General features: G+C 41.9%; 1 protein-coding gene across 3 annotated transcripts in view; it reads right to left on the reverse strand.

Moving 5' to 3' along the window:
* AIG1 (androgen-induced 1) overlaps positions 1 to 18198 on the reverse strand; it is a 123870-nt gene that overhangs the window by 3139 nt on the left and 102533 nt on the right. For all 3 annotated transcript variants that reach the window (XM_010574593.1, XM_010574594.1, XM_010574595.1), the window contains 2 exons: positions 10563 to 10678; positions 793 to 956 (listed from right to left, as the gene is read on the reverse strand). In XM_010574593.1, coding sequence (XP_010572895.1) covers positions 793 to 956; positions 10563 to 10678 — 280 coding nt within the window. The remainder of the gene's footprint in view (positions 1 to 792; positions 957 to 10562; positions 10679 to 18198) is intronic.

Consider the following 18198-nt stretch of genomic DNA (forward strand, 5'->3'; position numbering starts at 1 on the left):
TTAGTTTCCCAAAAGGGGATACAGGCTGTTTGTATGGTCCCAACGTGTTATGGGCCCAACAAACGTAATGACAGAATTCCCACGGAGCATGGATTTCACTCCAGCTGTGATTTGCCACTCTAGTGATTATGAGTGTTGTTTGCTTATTTCAGGCAATTTGAATAATGAAAAACATCTTTCATAGAGTAAAGGAACCTACTTTTAATCTTGTGTTTGTCTTATTTTCCCTTTCCCTCTACTCAGCAACGGGTGGCCTAGGCAGGGTAGATGATGTAGAGTCTGCACAGTTATGTTTACCCTGCACTAAGGTGATCTTTCATTCCTATTATTTTACTGACATGACCATATTCATTTTTCTTGAGTAAATTTATAAGCAGAAAACATCTTATATCTAAAAATACTAAAAGAATATATTTTTATTTCTAAGTCTAAGCTTACCATTAATAGCATTCCCACAGAATGATACTTTATTCTAGCTGCATTTAATGGGTTCATCAGCTAATAAGTGGGTTGTAAACCAAGTGGGTTGTAAACCTCTCAGGTAATTGCCAACAGCTCTTAAATTAGTATTGGAAGTTATAAAAAAGAATACATATTCATAGCTCATCATGCTCTCCAGCAGCCACTCCGTTCATCTGGCTGCTTTTAACTGCAAGCAAGCAAGATGTTTCAGTGGAACTTCTGTCATTCTCCTCTGTTTTAGCCAGCTTAAAAAGTTCTTGACTTTCAAGGGAGCATAGTCAAGTCCCAATGGTGTATTTCATGAGTTAATATTCTGAAAATAATACTCACATTTTTGGGTATCCCAGATGTAGTTGTTCAGGACCTCTCCCACCAAGTAGAATATGTTAATTATTACGGTAACGGCTGCAAAAAAGATTATTTTGACACCTGGGCTGAGATGCTCAAGAAGCGGGTACACCCACACTCCTGTAACATGGTGAATCCAGCACACCCTGAAACAAAACAAAAATAACAAGTACTGACTCCTACAGCCCTGTTTTTCAAAAGTAGCTTGGGCTATAGTCTTAGCTACTGTAACCTAAAAAGGAATTATTTGAAAGGACTGCAAGTTGCAACTGAACTGGAGCACCTGGATGACATCCACCCAGAACAAACATCACAAATGATGAAACTACGACTGATTCCCCACATTCTTATTGCTTTGTTTTAAATTTAAGATGAGCAGTTGGACAGTTTCCATGTTCTGATGTAGGCAGGTATTTCCTTGCTGCATTTGTATTTATGAGGATCACACAGCTGTGTTTCATAGGGCGGTGTGGAAACCGCAGCACCCTCTGTTCCAAGCAGGTTCTTTATCCAAAGAGCATTCAGGGTTCTCCAGGTTTGTACACAGCCCAACTCTCTGCCTTCTGCAGCATCCTTCTTTTTGTTTTGTACACATTTGTGTGTTTCTGCTGCTTCTCCTCGCTATACCTGGCAAGTGCCTCAGTTTTGGGGTTTGCCAGAAACATATGGTTCAGCTTCTCTTCGGGAGAACAATTTCTTCAGCACCTGTGTTTTAGGTTGCTCCTCCTTTTCTTTCAGTTACCTGGTATCATTTGGGATCTAATAGTTTTTCTCTAGGTAGGACAAACATTTAAAAAAAAAAAAAAGAAACCACCTCATCAGTGAAATTCTGCCCAGCTCGACACTCAATATACAGTAAAGGAAAAGGAATGATGGTGGTTTGCTGGTGACACAGAGATTTTTAGCATTCAGCTACAGTGGAGGTTGTTGGTACGCTAACCCGAGAGACAGAGTGTCAGCTTTACTGCAGTGCAGCCTGAAGAAGCACTCCGGTATGTGCTTTCGCTGTGTGTGACTGCAGTGGACACCTGTACCCTCTGAAGGGATAGCTTTTGTCTTGAGATCTGATGTGGTGAGTGGTGAAGTCAGAGGGAGCAGAGCAAGTCCATACGTTCCAGTAGGTGGAACCTAAGAAAGGGAAATGATGCCAAACAACTGAGCAAACATCACGGAGGCTAACAGGGAAAAGTGCTCAGTAGAGACAGGCTGGGGCCCGTGAGCTGCTGGGCTCTCTTCAAGAATGTAAATCTCTTCCTTTCTGACCTGGCAATTTGAGAGAGAAGCTCACAGTAAAGCACAGCTAGAGAAGACTCAGGAGCTGCACAGACTACTATTGATGGGGATTTCCATGTCCGTATGATTTGCTTCACTTGCTGATACTTCTATTTGTTTAAGGAAGACACTTGATCACTAGATCAACAGTCATCGGCTCCTGAAGGGCAGATACATAGAAGTCCACCCAAAACTGTTACCATAAATGCCCGTCACACAGAAAGTACAGAATCCCTGTTTAACGATTCTCCATCACCCTGGAAATGTACATGGTTGTCATAGCTTCCCTCCTCCTTAGAAAAGCTTTTATTACAGCCAAACCCTTAACAGTTGGGACACTTCATGTAGGAATTTACATGTGTCAGTAAATTAATCTGCACAATCTAAATGCAGATTAAAACCCCTTTCTCCAAATGAGTTCACATATGGAAAATGATCTCTGTATTTTACAGCTATTTTCCACAACATTCTTATGTGCCAGAATTAACCTGACAAAATAAAGGTATCTGTGAAAAAATAAAGGGTTCCTCTGTATCCCAGGTTAACAGGGGATACCATGTTCCTCTTGATCAACGAAAAAGATGGGACAGCCGGGTAGAAGGTAATGGGATGTCCTCTACTCCCAGGTTGGCTTAGCAGGGAGTGTCTACTATTGCTTAACGTTTTTCAGTTTTGTTTGCCTTCTTTTTATGATGATTCTGTGAAAAACAAGCTCCAAGGAAAAAGCTCAGAAAAAACTCAGTGCTTCTTTTTCACTTCTTTTCTCTGGTGTGATAAAACTGCCCAGCACTAGAAAGCACCTTTACAGAGGGACTTTTCAAGGGACCTTCTAAACTGCATCTACATAGCCAAATTCATGAACCAAGTAGAAGTGGCATTTACTAGAATGCATTTATATCGGAAAGAGGAAATATTTTCTAAATCCAGCCAATGAGTCACTGATGAGCTCCCGAATGTCAGCGATCTCTGATGAGTTCAGAGTCTTTGAGCACAGCTCATGCACTCTGCTGCCCAGCACAGGAGCCCATTTGTTGCTTGGCGATACTGCTCGTGTGCTCAGCGTAGCTGCTGTAGGCCCGTCCCCAGTGCAGCCACACCACGGGAGCTCATGCTTTGAGCACAAGAGGTACTGAGCACCACTCGGGACACTACGGTCACAAACCCATGTGATCAGCTGCCCTCATCTTCCTTAAAATGAGCTGCACCATGCCGCTTGCTACATTGGGATGGAGTAATATTAGCCTTCTCTCCACTGAGCAGTGACACACTGACTATTCCCGCATTGTCTATACCACAAACGGGAGCAGCAAAGGGACAACTGCTGCCATGGAAACCTCACCTGATGGCCTTTCTTAGTGGGTTCGTTCCTGCTTGAATACAAGCTATCTTGACGCCGCACAATAAAGGGCTGATCAACTGTAGGCATAAAGCTTACACACAAGATTGCTGATTACTAATGTTAATGAATGCCTTCAACGTTGCAATTCTAGTAGTCGTTATTCCTGTCCAACCTCATTATTAGATAAGCACAGGGGAGCATGCATTAAGAGTTACTTAGGAGTGCAAATCTAGATCCAATTTAAGACCCTGTTATTGAGCAGGTATAAAAAATGGGTCGTTTAGATAAAAATAAACCGAGGAGAAAAAGTTTAAGCTAAAAGTGGACCGGCTACTTTTGAGAATATAAAATTTAAATTGAACCTCCCTGTGTTTTGGTTCTGTGGCAGCCCACGTAGACATAACTGTGCATTTTCAAAGATGAATGCATTATAGGTCATTGAGCTCATTTAGCCATTCATTAGAAATGGTAAGAAAAGAAGGAATGGAAATATTCACACATTATATTAAAATTAAAATTTCTGTTAAAAAAAGTGGTGAATTTTGGACATTTTCAACCAGCTGGTGTAGAAATCAGAAAAAGCTATTTGAAAGCACACAATATTGCTTCTTTTTAGAAAAATCTGTCAAAAATTGACTTTGTACCTTTTTTTCACTTCTAGTATACAGTAGATGTTGTCTATCTCTCCTAACAAAGTAATCAGGAGGAAATGAAAACTATGTAGAGAAGATATACATACATTTATTCTTTGGCTATAGGTTTTTTGTTAATGAGGAAAAGTAACTACAAAAAATTGTCAGAAACTTGTGCTCTACCTGTTGCTTTGAGTAATGCAGCTGTTGCAATGGCATATGTAAAACTAGTCCTGTTAGAAGCAAGCTCAACGCGTTGATATAATGGCAGATAAACATGACACCCAAAAGATTTTGCAATGGGAGACTTGTTGCAGAAAATGGTTGCTCCCTCATGATGGCTGCTTTCAGCTACAGGAGTCTGAATATACTTGCACAGGCATCACAGCTTGGCGGCATGTTGTGGTCTGAACTCTGAGTGTCTCCACCCATTTCCTGCCCAAGTAGAGTCCTTCAGCAAAATCTGCAGCCAAACAGCAATCAGTACTGCGTGTTCTGGAAACAGGAACTACTAGATGAGGGGCTGTGTAACTTTTCAAGAGCAGTGAATGAGAGGACACAGAATAATAATGCATGTCATAAAATGGCTTAAAGAGCTTCCAATGCTCTTCCTCGTAACAGAAGCAGCACTTCAACAGAACTCAGAGACAAGAAATTCAAATCTGATAATGGAAGTATATGATACCTAATTAACCTCTGGAATGCTCTACCCTATCTTTCAGTGACACATCACTGAAATCAAGATATTCAAAAAAGTGTTGAAGTATACAAGTTTGGAAGTCTACTTAGTCCACTCCTCTTCTCTGGGCTGTATCATGCAACTCTAGCAAGCTTCTGAAGTCATGAGACTGTAAAAGCAATAAGAATGTGTACAGTTATGCTTAAGCTGAAAGAGTACAAGGCATGTAAACCATCAAGACTGAAGGATCCAAGCATCTACTTTTTGACATAGGTTTTGGAAGAAAACTTCCCTTACAGGCTGGTTATTCCAAAATCGCCTGATAAATCTCCTCCTGAAGCATCTGACATTAGCTACAGCTAGAGCCTGGATACACGACTACTCTGATCTACTATGGCAGTTCCTTTCTGGTTACTTCTCACAGCAGCAAGTCCTTTCCTGTATCTTCTGTGCCATTCAGGTTTCCAGTGACTGGCAGAAAGGAAGGCTGTATCTTTGGTCCCAAACAAATCCTAGGCCAGTTCCCCTTGTGGCTACTCCTTACCAAACAACAGAACATAGGCTTTTTCTACGCTTTTATTTCATTATCTTTTCTAGCATCACTCTCTTTCTTTTCCACAGAAAGTGAGAACTTTACCCAGAACTATTAAATCATGGAATGTCTCCCAAAGGAGGTGACAGGCTTACAGCAGCTGAGTCATTCAAAACTTGAACGAACAAATCATTTGTGGTTACAGAGTAGGGACCAACCCTGTGCTTTCAGAGACAGAAGCACAATGACCCGTACTAAATCTGTTCTACTTTTGGTTTCTAATACTGACTGATATAAGGCACATTTTCATAAATCCTCATGATCCCCCCCCCCCCCAAAAACCCCCACAGCCCACTTTGTTCTGCATCTAATCACAATTGTTAAGATCTCAGCCACATTAAGATGCTGGGCTTCTTATACCAGCCAGCCAGGCCTAAGTCACCTATACCAGGAATGTACACTGTTTAGAAATATTGAAGACTAAAAACTAAGTTCAATAAACAGTCATCAGTCAGGAAATAACAGCAATCATCCTGTGTTATTCCAGTTTCTTATGCTGGATTCTTCTCTATTGATCTGAGTGGTGCTGTACTATACATGGGTCATAGGACTCTGCTACTGGTATGGAGTGGCTTATGCAGAGCAGAAATTTGTGTACAGGTAGCTGGAATGACAGAAACTCTGCAGATTCGCTGCAAGGTGTTGTCATCTTTAGAATTAATCTATTTTGATAAATAGTATTTAATTTTAAATATAGTAATGGTTGCTATGCCTTCTTGAGCTATATTTTATTGAGCTGCACAAGCAAGCGAGAATGTATTATCCATGCGTGTCATCTGTGATCATACTGTTGCTTTGACTAAAACATTTGAGGATGTGGAGGTGGAGGTGAGCCAGAATGTAACAGTCCATAATGGCTATGTCAGACCTAATAGGCTGAGGATCCATGCAGCCTTCTCTCGCTGAAAGCACTTCTGCTCTCCCACCCTCCTTCTGGGTCAGGTACAGGGGACGCTAATCTTCTCCTGGCCTATTTCTGCTGCTTCTACTTCTTCCTACTCTTTCCTGTTCTAAGCAGCTCTGGCTCCAACTCTTTCCTCCTCTGCATTGCCTCATCTATCACCCACCTCTCCATCAGCCTTCCACTCTGATTTCAAAGCCTGTCTCCCTCTCCCCCTCCCAGCTTTTCCCACTTACTTGCATGATTTCAGCTTTCAAGCTGCTGACCTGCGAGCTGCACATTTCCTTACCCATTTCTCTTTTAACCCATGGTTCTAGTTCATTTCTTTTACTTGCCTCAAGGACTTTTTGGTTTTCTCCAATCACTGATTCCTCTGATCTCTATTGAACTTCTGTCCCCAGTGGTCACTTCCAAAAGCATTCATGACCCCCTCCCTACATACAGACCCTCAGCATACTCTAGCACAGCCATGCTCTGTCTGTCTCTCCTGCTCCACTGGCACCAGCCACCTCAGAAATCTTTCTGGTTTCTCAATCCTGACCTTCTTTATCGATATGGCTGTCAATTCCCACCAAGCTTCATGCTCTAACTCTCCAGCCCTCTCTTCCGAATGTCAAGGTTTGTCCTAGCAGTCTGCACCCTTATCCCTTTGCCAACATCTGAACATCTGCTCTTTCTGATCTTCCTCTTCTTCTATGGAGAATCGCTAGTGGAAATCCTACAGCAAGGCTGACAGCATCGATTTCAAATTCATTCCAAATTCTCAGTGTACATTCTTTTCTCAAATTCTTTCAAGAAGAATTCAGCAAATTACCCCACTTAAATGCTCTCCCTTGGCAAATCTACAGAACTCTCCTCAAGTCACTTCAAGAGAAACTTTATTTTCAAATGAAAGTTTAAAGGTACCTGAGCTCTTTAAATAGATTTATCAAAGAATGAATCAAGTCCAAGCTTGGCACATGTGGAGGCAGCTCCTAGTGGATTTGAGATAGCAATAAGAGAGCAGATCAAGTCTTTTGCTCCCAAACATACAGCCCAGCATGACTAGAGCAGTGGAGTCAGGTTCTTAGGGTCTGTTTTTTGGCATCCCCAAGTGCTCAAAAGCAGAGGGAACAAGAAGACCATTTTAAATAAACGTATTTGTCTCAGTTTATTTTAGGGACATATTAGGCTCTGATATTAGTTACCATGAGGTCATTCTTATTACAAGGAGCAACACATTTCTGGCTCTTTTCTGTTCCTTGACAACCAACTCCATACACCCATTGGCAGTATTTTCTGGTAGTACTGGCAAGCTCTTGGGTTTTCTTAGCACTGTCTAGTTTTAACAATTCAATACAAATTGTGACCTTTCCAAGCCATGCTAAATAAAGCCAATCGGCCTTTCCCGTCTTATCCCATGGCCTTGATCGTGAAAGTCCATGTATGGTCTACAACAGGCAATGCAAGTCTGTGAATGTTCTGCCTGGGCACAGTTTCTTAAGAGCAAGGGAGAGCTCCCTCTCATAGAGAACGCATGAGCTAAGTGTGCCTACTCAAATGCTCTCTGACCGAAGGGAGAGAATGCAAAAAGAAGAAAGAAAAACAGAAAACGGTTTTACTCTTCAAGAAAGGATGCTTTTCAGATAACATGTCTCTGAATAATGCTCAGGAGATATCAAGTTATTTAGCTATGTTCTTCCAACTTCAGTGATTCTATTCAGAATTGTTTGCCTGTTTTCTCATTTATCAAATATATATAATAGAAGCTTGCTATTCCACTATCTCTTTCACATGTGAAAGATTCAGTCACATATGAAATAAAACAGAAGCTCTCCTCTACTTGGAGTTGAAAAAATGCATGAACAGAATCAAACCTAAACAATATCCTTCTTTATGCTCCTTTACAGTACAAAGTGCGACATGATACATAAATCATGTAGCATGGCAAGATGGTTTCAGCTGAGGTGGGGAAAGAGTTCAAAATTCAAGGGCAAAACATAGAGAACATCTGATTAGCAACTGTCTCCACTTTACACTGAGAGGGGTGCAGTGAAAACATTTCTGCTGAGGGAAAAATGACATAGGGAGAAGGACAAATTCTCAAGTGGCAGACCCCTAACTTCTAGGTAAAAAAACAAACCAAGAACTAAGCCCCAGCAGGGGACCCATGGACAACCAAAGGTACAAAGGAAGGAAGTTCCACCAGGCTGTATGTAACTAGGTCATTTGCAGGTGTAGTCTAATTTTAATGCACTGTGCTAACCTTGAGGGGTCTAAATGGTACACCAACAATGGCAGCAAATCTGAATTAAGTAATTCCAAAAGTTCTAAGTGATTAAGGTCTCTACTTCAATGTGGTCACTTAGCAGCAGGAAGACAGTGGACCTCAGCTGTGAAAGGTAGGCACACTCTGGGTGAAAGAGATGAAAACCCCTCACTTTTCATATTTTCTGGTAGATTTTCCCAACCTGTGAATGTGAGATACATTGTATTGATATCATTGAGCCAAGATTTGGCTTGCAGCCTCAACCAAATCTTAGATAGAGGCTTCAATAACACTTGCAGGCTGAACACATGCAGAACTTGCAGATGATGGCACAGTGTAGCTTGTGTCTGTCTCCAGTCTTCCCCAAGGACCTTCTTTCATAAGAGTAGAGGGAGAAGTGCAGAATTTAGGCTGAATAAGCAATTGTCTCAGACCATCTTTAGAGAAAACACAACTTGGAAGAAGGTAAGTCACTTGTGAGTAGCCCTATCCATTTTGGAAATAATGGACGTGTAGGCAAAATCAATAAACAGCAAAAGCAAAGGCAGACCATCACAGGCTGTAACTGGGTATCTGTTTAGCAGTTAATTTCTTAATGCAGAATCTTCTTCCCCTGCTTTACTTGTCCTACAATTTCCTTTTACCTTGTACTTGTAGCTGTAGGATGTTGATGCACTCTAGTAGGCAGGATCAAGCCATGTAAGTATCACACTGATACTGTAACAGATTCTTAAAAGATTTTAAGACACCTCTGGTTTTATTTCACTTGCAGAACTGGATTGTTTCAATTTTCTATTCCTATTGAATACTATTGCATGTGTCTACTCAGATGATTTTGAGAAAACAGGAGTTGCCATAGGAGGTCAGATCACAGGTATAGTAACTCTGGCTCTAGGCACCCTTCAGAGGAAGGTCAAGAAATATCACAGTTATGCATTATCGTAATGGGTTAAAAAAAAGTAATAACTTTCTCCTGAAGGACTCATTAAGTGCCTTTTTGCATGTGGCTGTCCTTATCTTACAATTACAAATATTCTTTTTTAAGAAGGATATGTATGTTTATAAAAGCAAATGGCAGAATGTGACTGTTGTCCTGGGACACAACATCCCACTTCAGCTGGATTACTAGCATTTTATGATCACTCAGTGCGCGTGGATGTGTATGAATAATGGCCTTTCTTTCATTGGACCAAAGGGGCAAGTTGCATAGCTGAAGCAGTATGACAGTACTGCCTTGAGCCTGTGTTCCTCTCTCATTAGTTTTATCTTACTTGACTGGTGGAAAAAGCACTTGACTGGTGGAAAAAGCAGTATTATCCACAATTTTGGAAAATAGCCTCTTAGCTGAGGGAAGGGTGTTGTGAGGTGAGAAGGAATATGGGAAGTAAACAGGGGGTCATCAAATGTTTGCAGAAAGGATAAAGGATATATGGTATCAAAGGAGCATTGTAAATAAAACAAAGGTTTAGTGAAAAATAAAATGCTAGAATGACCAAAGTAAATAAGCTCTGTCATATAAGTCAGGTGCTTGAATAGAAACTGCCCAAACACTTAATGTTGTGTAAGGAAAATTATTTCTGTTTTAGTTTAATTTTTCACAAACATTTGCATTTTTTAAAACAAACTTCAGAGTGTTTGGATTACTGGCTTATTCTGAAATCAATTTTACAGAAAGAATTTATGAACTAGTAAAGAAAAAAGACAGTGTTCTATCTTTTCTGTTGCCGCTTAAATACTGATGCAGGAAATCATTTGCCTATTCTCAATTTTATTTGATAGAACAAAAACCCTAAGCAATAAAACTAAGGTCCAAGAAAAACATTTAGCTTGAAAAAAGGTTGAAAAATGTACCCTTGGAAAGACCACTGCTTACATGGGATTGTTCAACAAATTCCTGTTGTGTGAGGTTTGGCATATACTTTCTAAAAATATAAGCATCTGGGGAAACCAGACAAAGCCCAGGTCTTGGACCAAACGAGGCATGCAGCGTGAATCTGTTAGCGATTATATCCATAATGAAATATGTGTCCAAATTTAGCAGTACAAAACCCCCAATACAATATGAAAACACAGCATGTACAGCCCTTACCATAAAATATAGCCAACAGCGAAGGTGCATACTGCAGCCAGTCCACAGCTCCTGCTGGGATACTGATGATGTGTTGTTCTCATCTCGATTAATACAAAGGGCAAAACTGTTGTATGCTGAAAAAAACAAAACAACGGGGGAAAAACAGGTGATACAAATGATTCTCACTGCATTTCCATGCTAGTTCTACAATAAGAAACTTAATGACAAAAACCTGAAGACAATTTCTTGATGGGTAGAAAGAAAAGGTAAAACGACTCTATAGTTGATCAATAACCCAAACAATATTGTCACTATAACATCCAATTGTTCAAGAGAGCAAAGGAAAACTGAGTGAGCAGAACATGCTTTTCTTTTTGTCCAGGAATCCAAGGCAGATACTCAGTAAGTAAAAAGGGGATGTGGCATGAGGGGACACGGGTCCCAGTTCCAGTTTGGCCTTGCAGTTGGTCTGTGATCTTTGCCACATCACCTTGGTTATTTTGACCATTCAAGTTAGGAGGCAATGCATCTGATTTTCAGAGACTCTAAGCACAAACAATGCCAAATGAATGAATATAAATGGAGGTATTTAATGCTTCTGAGAATTAGGTTTAAATGTATCTCAATCTGCGGACTTGAAAACAGGGGACATATTTTCAAATGATAGCCTCAATACCTCTGTTCCTCCATCTGTAAGACAGGAGCAATTATCTTCTTCAGAAAGGTGTTGTGAATCTTAATTTGGTAGTTGTTGTGCAAAATGGTTTGAGATTCCCAAATGAAGCATACGAAAGCCAAAGCTGTAAAAACCATTTTCAGCCACTTGTCTTTATTTAGCTGTGAAACTCCTTATTTTGTCATTTTTCCATACACATTTCCTACACTGCCCCTTCTGAGAAGGTCTGTTCATCCAATTAATGTCAGCAGCATGAAAAATTGCATCTAGTCTGCCCCCAACACTCGATGTCTAGATTTCAGAGTGCTGGCAGGCATGAAAATATACATAAGCGAAGAACAAATGTGCCAGGAAATAAACCCCATCATTTCTGAACACACAGCTCACCTAGGACCAGCATTATTGGCGACTCCAGAAACATACCCTGCCTTGCCACCATGGGGCCAAGTTATCACTGGTGTCTAAAGGGAATTACTTCAGCTGAGAGCTTGGCTCTGGGGCTTGGTGTGACTGTGACCGTGAACTCTCCTGCCCAGTCCACAGGGAGGTCTGCAGGTGCAAGGACTGCAAGGGCAGCCTGAGCCCTAAACCAGGTTCAATCCTTCCCCAAGCATTTGATCACCTACTGGAAAAGAAGGTTATGGCTTACGTTGGCCACGTTCTGCCATCAGATGCGCACACGCAGTTCTGGGGGGATCTGGAGGGCCGGATTTTTAAGTTTGTAATAATTATGCTGTAAACCCACACTGATTTTCAGCAGCATGAAGACAGGGCAGGAATGGAGTAGAAATATCCTTGCATGGATAACAGGTCCAAATAAAAGAAAACAGAGTAGGGCCTGAGCCTTTAACAACTGCGGAGAAGGAAGAATTGTTTGAATGGGAAATGATAAGATAATGGAAATGCTCTGGCTCAGAGATGTAACATAATTTGAATTGGATAACTGCTCTGATTTTCAAGGCATTAGTAATTAATGACTAGCATTTGGAGAATGTCAGGTGGATAATACAGCAGTTAGGGGAGCTTTCAATTTCTTCATCTTTTAACAACTTGTTCTGCCCCCACCCCTTTAAACAGTACAAATTGGCATCAAGGGAATGCAAAGATGTTTCACATGAGGTCTGCGATAGACGTGCCCACTATTAGATGAGAGGTCTATAAACTGCACAGGACTTTCAGAGTCCATTAACAGGGACTGACAGCAAAGCAAGCCCTGGAGATTCATGTGTATGTCTTGCATCTGTATGGAAAAGATCTTCAGACAGAGATCAGTACCTCACTCTGCACAGCCCCCAAAGCAGGGTACCTGGAGGCTGTGCAAATGTCTCCTGCCCTGCCTCCATAACCTCTTCAGAGAAAAAAACAGAAGACAATGAAGACTAACTCCAAAACCCACCCTTGATATTCCTTGTACGATGTATTCTTGCGATCCAGTCACTTAGTCTTAACTCTTCGCTATATGGATGATGGTTACAGAGCTTGTGAGCTCCATTTCTCAATTGAAATGTTTACCGCTTTAGATACTGCTTGTTGATGCACTCTTCATTGATGATAACAACTCAACAGCTTGCCAATTAAAAAGTAGTTAAAATAATTTCAGCAATCAACCCTTAATCTAGAGTCCTCTTCTCCTTTCCCTCCTCCCAATTCCTGTGGTTATATAATAAAATAGGTCATTATTTTCCTAAATTCTCCCTTCTGCTCTTTTCTAAAGGTAAGAGGGGGTGGGGGAGAGGGTAATGAGCTGTATCACTATAGAGTTTGTGTACAAAATCCTGTTAAAAGTACAGTGCAATTAAAAGTATAAGCAGAAAATGAGACATGTACCTTTAATCTTAGTCTGTTATAGCAAATGTCAATGCTACCTGCAAACACTGCAGTTTTACAAATCCAGAGTATGAACTTTCGTTTAAAATGTTCTAGTGAAACTGCCACTCTGAAAAGCTGTTTCAGATCTTTACCCAAACTACAACCAAGATAAAATTTCCCTTTCCTACATTTCAGCCCCTCCAAAAACCTTAATTTAAAAAACATGGAATTTTGTAGGCAGGGATACCTTCTGTCAAACAGTGCCAATTAAAACTCTGGAGCTATAAATACAAATTTGAATCAGACTGGCACCCGGACTCAAGTCTAGTGAAGGTGAGCAGGGGTCAAATGGGCTTGGAGTGGGATCCATCAGGGCTGGAATGTTGGAGGAGGCCAGAAATTTCATGCCCTCTAACGTTTTTTGCCACCTGATTTCTGAATAAACTTGGGCCAATGGGAATCTGAGGCTTAGAGAGAAAATACCATTGATGTGTCCTTGATCTGTTAGGTAAAGAGCACACCGTGCTGATCAAAGGTGTCCAACTGGTGCTGCTGGGACTGATCCCTTTTATTTACTGGCAGGCTGCAGGACAGCACAACATTTCTCACTTTGTTTGTTGAAGTATCTCCAGGGGCTTACGTGAGAGAAGACTAAGGAATGAGGAAGTTCAAATAACAAGGAGGTTTAAATGGTAAGGATCATTAGCTGCTGTAACAGCTTTCCAGTAGTTGTTATTTTGCACCATTTAAAGTCTTTAAGAAAAGGGCAAATTTATAATTAGAGTATAATGACTAGTACAGTATTATAATAGTAGTAAACTATGCCAGCACTATTAATCAATGCTATATTGATAAGGCACTTTTATTATGGACTAAGTATTCACAAGCAAAGCTGCATTTTTACCTGGACACTTAATTCTGCTCCCACTGAGATGAGCTGCTCCTGTGAGACAGTTTTGCATGTATGACTGTGCTTACACTAGCGGGTACGTCAGGGAGCACCATCTCCATCAGCCAGGAAGGCGACACTTGCTGCATGTGCGCCCTGGGGTGACCACAGGCTCACGGTAGCCCCCAGCCCTGCCGGGACAGCAGCGAGGGAGCTAACGAACCCTATCGTTAGGCTGAGCTCTTAGCTTGGGCTCAGTAACTATATCTACTTGCAAGAAAATGTGCCCTGTCAGCTTCTCCCGCCATGACTGCGGTGCTACCTGCCGAGGTGCCCTCCCAGCCACAAACCGCTTTTTCTCTACAGTGCCAAGGCAGTGACCCTCAGACCCATTTTCAACCCCTCTCTGAAGGATCCATCTGCCAAGACCGCCTTGTGAGTTGAAGGGTGGCTGTAAGACCCCATTACCCATCTGCAGCATTGCCCTGCTCAGAGCCCTTGTGCCCCATCATTGTCTGTCCCCACAGTGGGGAAGGGAGCTTTGACAGATCTTTATGCTTGCTAGGTCTGCTAGCAAGTGCTGGTCTCTGCAGAGCAGGAAGCTGCAATTTCCTCCCCATTTTGTGTCCACCACATGGTGCTTCTTCCCAAGGTCCTATCACCTACAAGTGGGGAAAAAATTTGGCTTGCTGAATCTTCAACTACTGGTAACGATGCATGAAAACAGAGAGAAACCAGCCTGACATGCAGAGCTTGGGTGGAATTTGCAGGAAGGTTATCATATGGAGAATTTGATCCAGAAAACACTCGGGAGACTAAAGGAGCAACCTCTGAGTGAAGATGAATTAGCCCACAGTGCAAAAAAAGCCACCCCGAGAGCTGCAGGTGAATTAATTCCTAGAACCACTGCCCTGCTTCCTGAGAGAAACTCTGCTCATTAATGACTCTTTAAATGATATTTTTAAAATAGACACCACCTCCCACATGGTATGTATGTGCCTAATGATATTTGAGACTGGAAAATCACATTACAAATAGGCAGCACATCTGCAGTGTTGGCTTGACAAGTTGAGCTTTGATGGAGGACTGTACTTCCCCATTCTAGGTGTGTACTGCAACAGGTAGTTGGAAAAAAAGATTTTATGCAAATCAGGTACATTAAGAATGAGTTCTGTAATAGTCTTTAGGCAAATTAAGTGTTCATTCTTGAAAGCCTGATTATGTATTTTCTCTTCCAACCAGTAAGTGCTGCTTTTTTTAACACTGTTTTCATCAATACCTTGCTTGGTCTTTTCCCTTAACTGTGTTTTAAAGGTAATGTTAAAGCTTTTCAAAAGGTGCTAAACTGACAGCTTTATGTAGGTATCTTCTGTCCTTAGCCCAAACATGGCAGTGCTGTCTTCCCAAGTCACCCAGTCCTGAACTGCAGAGACTGTCCAGAACTACCTTTACGACAAGGAGTTCCCTCTAAAAAAGCATCTGCTTTCTCAGACGCCCAGTCAGTACACAGAAGTCCTGCAGATTGTGAAAACATTTGGCAATCATGTAAATTGTGATTATAATTCACTTCGACTAACACAAGACTGCAACTTGTTACTCAATTTGATCAGACTAAAAACTACAGGGTATAGGACATTTTAGTTCAATGGAAATACCATGGACCTCTACTGAGAGCGCTTCAGCGTGACATTTGGCCTGCAATCTTAAGAGTCAGCGGAATCCCAGTGACAAGAAAGGAGGCCTCGCAGCTTTGATGTCACCAACACTTTTACTGATAGGACTGGGAGCCTCCTGGAAGTGCTGGTGCTCCCTGGAACAAGGAGGCTGCAAATGGGTTTTCACCCACAGAACTTGTGCAGCCCAGGACCTGGAGGGCTGCATCTGCCACCCAAAGCTGTGTCCACGTCAAAGCCTCTGCCCTGGCAGGGACAGCTGCTCTAACATCTGCTGGGGAAACTACCCTGCAGCACACCACCACCGTCCCTGACACTTATGCTGGTATGAATTTGACGGAGGCCCCCTTCTTTACACCCTGCTGTGCAAACTGCTGTGTCTGCTGGCTGCCTCTGCTTTCTGTCTTTCTAAATTCCTCTATAAAATCCAGTTTCCATCAGTGGGATGTTACCCTTCACTTTTTTTTGTTCTGAACTCACAACCAGATTACGTGTTGTTAAACAGCGGCTGCATGTCAGAATGCATGAAGCGATCTGTCTGCATCTCCTTCTTACCTCTCAGGGGTTTGTGCAGCACCTTGAGATTAAAGGTTTTACAGAAACGACCAGCAAAATTACCTGTGCCCACTAATTTAATATCACTACCGGTGTATTCACCTTAGAAACCAATAATAATAGACCTAAAAATCCCTACAGTTGTAGTCAGCGCCATTTGTAGAGTATCAGCAGTAATAAAGCTGCATTTTCCACATGCTCCTAGCAAAGTAACATGGAGAACCAGATCAGAAACGAGTAAAACAAGAGGCACGATTATGATTTACTCGCTGAGAAACTTCTGAGAAAGGAACAGCTGGCAAGAGAGTATTTATGTGTCATCTGAAGGATGATACCTTCCACCGAGGCAGCCTAATCCATAAAGAGAGCAGCAGGATATCAGAGCTGGGTGCATAATAAATTGGAATCCTTGAGTGAGTCTGAGCCCTTCTGAGACTGAAAGTGCTGGTAGCACTTTTCCTCTTACAAATGAGAAATTATGACTATTAACTGAGACACGCTGATGCACAGGATGCACTCCAAGGCAGCCACAGACAGCTCATTAATTGTTATTGTAGGTTGGAGGGAGGAAGAAGTATTGTATGATCTAAACAAAGACCAATACCCTGTAATGCCACAAAACACACAAGAGCCAGAGATAACCATTTTCAATCAATATAAGAGTGTAGCGTTCTTTGAAAAGAAAATTAACACTTTCTCTTTAATATTACCCCCTCTTTTCCTCTTTTCTGTAGATAAATACAGTGGACATGGCATACCTGACTTAACAGGAATTGTATCTCTTTCTCCCTGCATACCTAATGTTGACAGATTTGTTCTCATTGTTTTCTATGCGGTACATACTATGTATTGAAATAGCAGTGTCAATCTGATCTCAGTCCTATGACTGTACTAGTGTCAGGGAAGTTATATATAGGTGTTTATAGAACTTCCATAGTGCCAATCGCTGAAGCACTTCAGCACCTCAAAAGCATTACTAAACACACCCTCACAGCAGCCCTGATCTGTAGGGGCATTATATCCTATCCCCATTTTGCAAGGGGGGCAAGATGGAGATGGCATGCCTCACTCAAGGTCATGTAGGGTAGCTACAGAGGAATGGAGAACCGCATTGTATTCCTCAGTTCCATTCCTGGGTGTCAGCCTAAGATGAGCAAGCACATATAAAGAACTAAGAAAAATTTGGTATGAAAGCCAATCTACTCATTCAAGTTTATAGCTCTGAGACATCTTGGGCCTTTCAGCATCTCTCAGTTGTTACCTTGATCAACCCTCTGTCCTGGTTCCCCTCTGCGTTTGGAGGCTTCTTCAGCTGCCTGCCTCTGAGCTGTCTGTCTCTCTCCCATCTCAGCTCCTGCTGCTTCAGGCTGCTTCCTTGCAGCTCCCATCCTACCAGCTCAAGTGACCCCTCTGTGCCCTCCTGGCCCTGATTCAGTAGCTCCCAGGGTGACGCATCCTGACTTCTGTCTTGGCCTCCTTCAGTCACCACAGGTCCTCCCTTCACATCTATCAGTATGTTTGGCAGGCACAGGTAATGCCTTGACGCATCAAAATGTAGGTCACTTGGATTTGAAACAAGATGATGGCAGGGACAGGACGGGACTGGACACAGCACATTGGATATAGCAAAACTGTGCAAAACCAGTGCCATGTTGCCAAATGGAACAGCATTGCTACATGTTTAATTTTCTTTAACTGTATAATTCAATGTAACTACTTTTAATGCATGTCATGTATCCAGATATCATTAAACACATGCAAAGTGCAATGTCACATAAGTCACCTCTCTCCTTTGGCTGGGATCCCTTAACTAGGCTTTTTGTTCCTTCCATGCCGTGCCCAAACTCCCCAGTCAGCTCCCGACAGCATGCACTGCACTACCATTAGGAGACTTTTAAAATACAAGAGAATCAACAAAGCCCAGGTTCTGTGCACTCAGCCACAGGTGAGCAAACCCTGCAAACCCCAATTTATTTTCAACCCCAAGTCCTTATTTTTGCCACAAAATCCTTACAAAAAACATACGACTATCAAAGTGGAACATACACACAC

Source organism: Haliaeetus leucocephalus, unplaced genomic scaffold (genome assembly GCF_000737465.1).
Source record: "Haliaeetus leucocephalus isolate CR32 unplaced genomic scaffold, Haliaeetus_leucocephalus-4.0 Scaffold450, whole genome shotgun sequence".
Lineage (NCBI taxonomy): Eukaryota > Metazoa > Chordata > Aves > Accipitriformes > Accipitridae > Haliaeetus > Haliaeetus leucocephalus.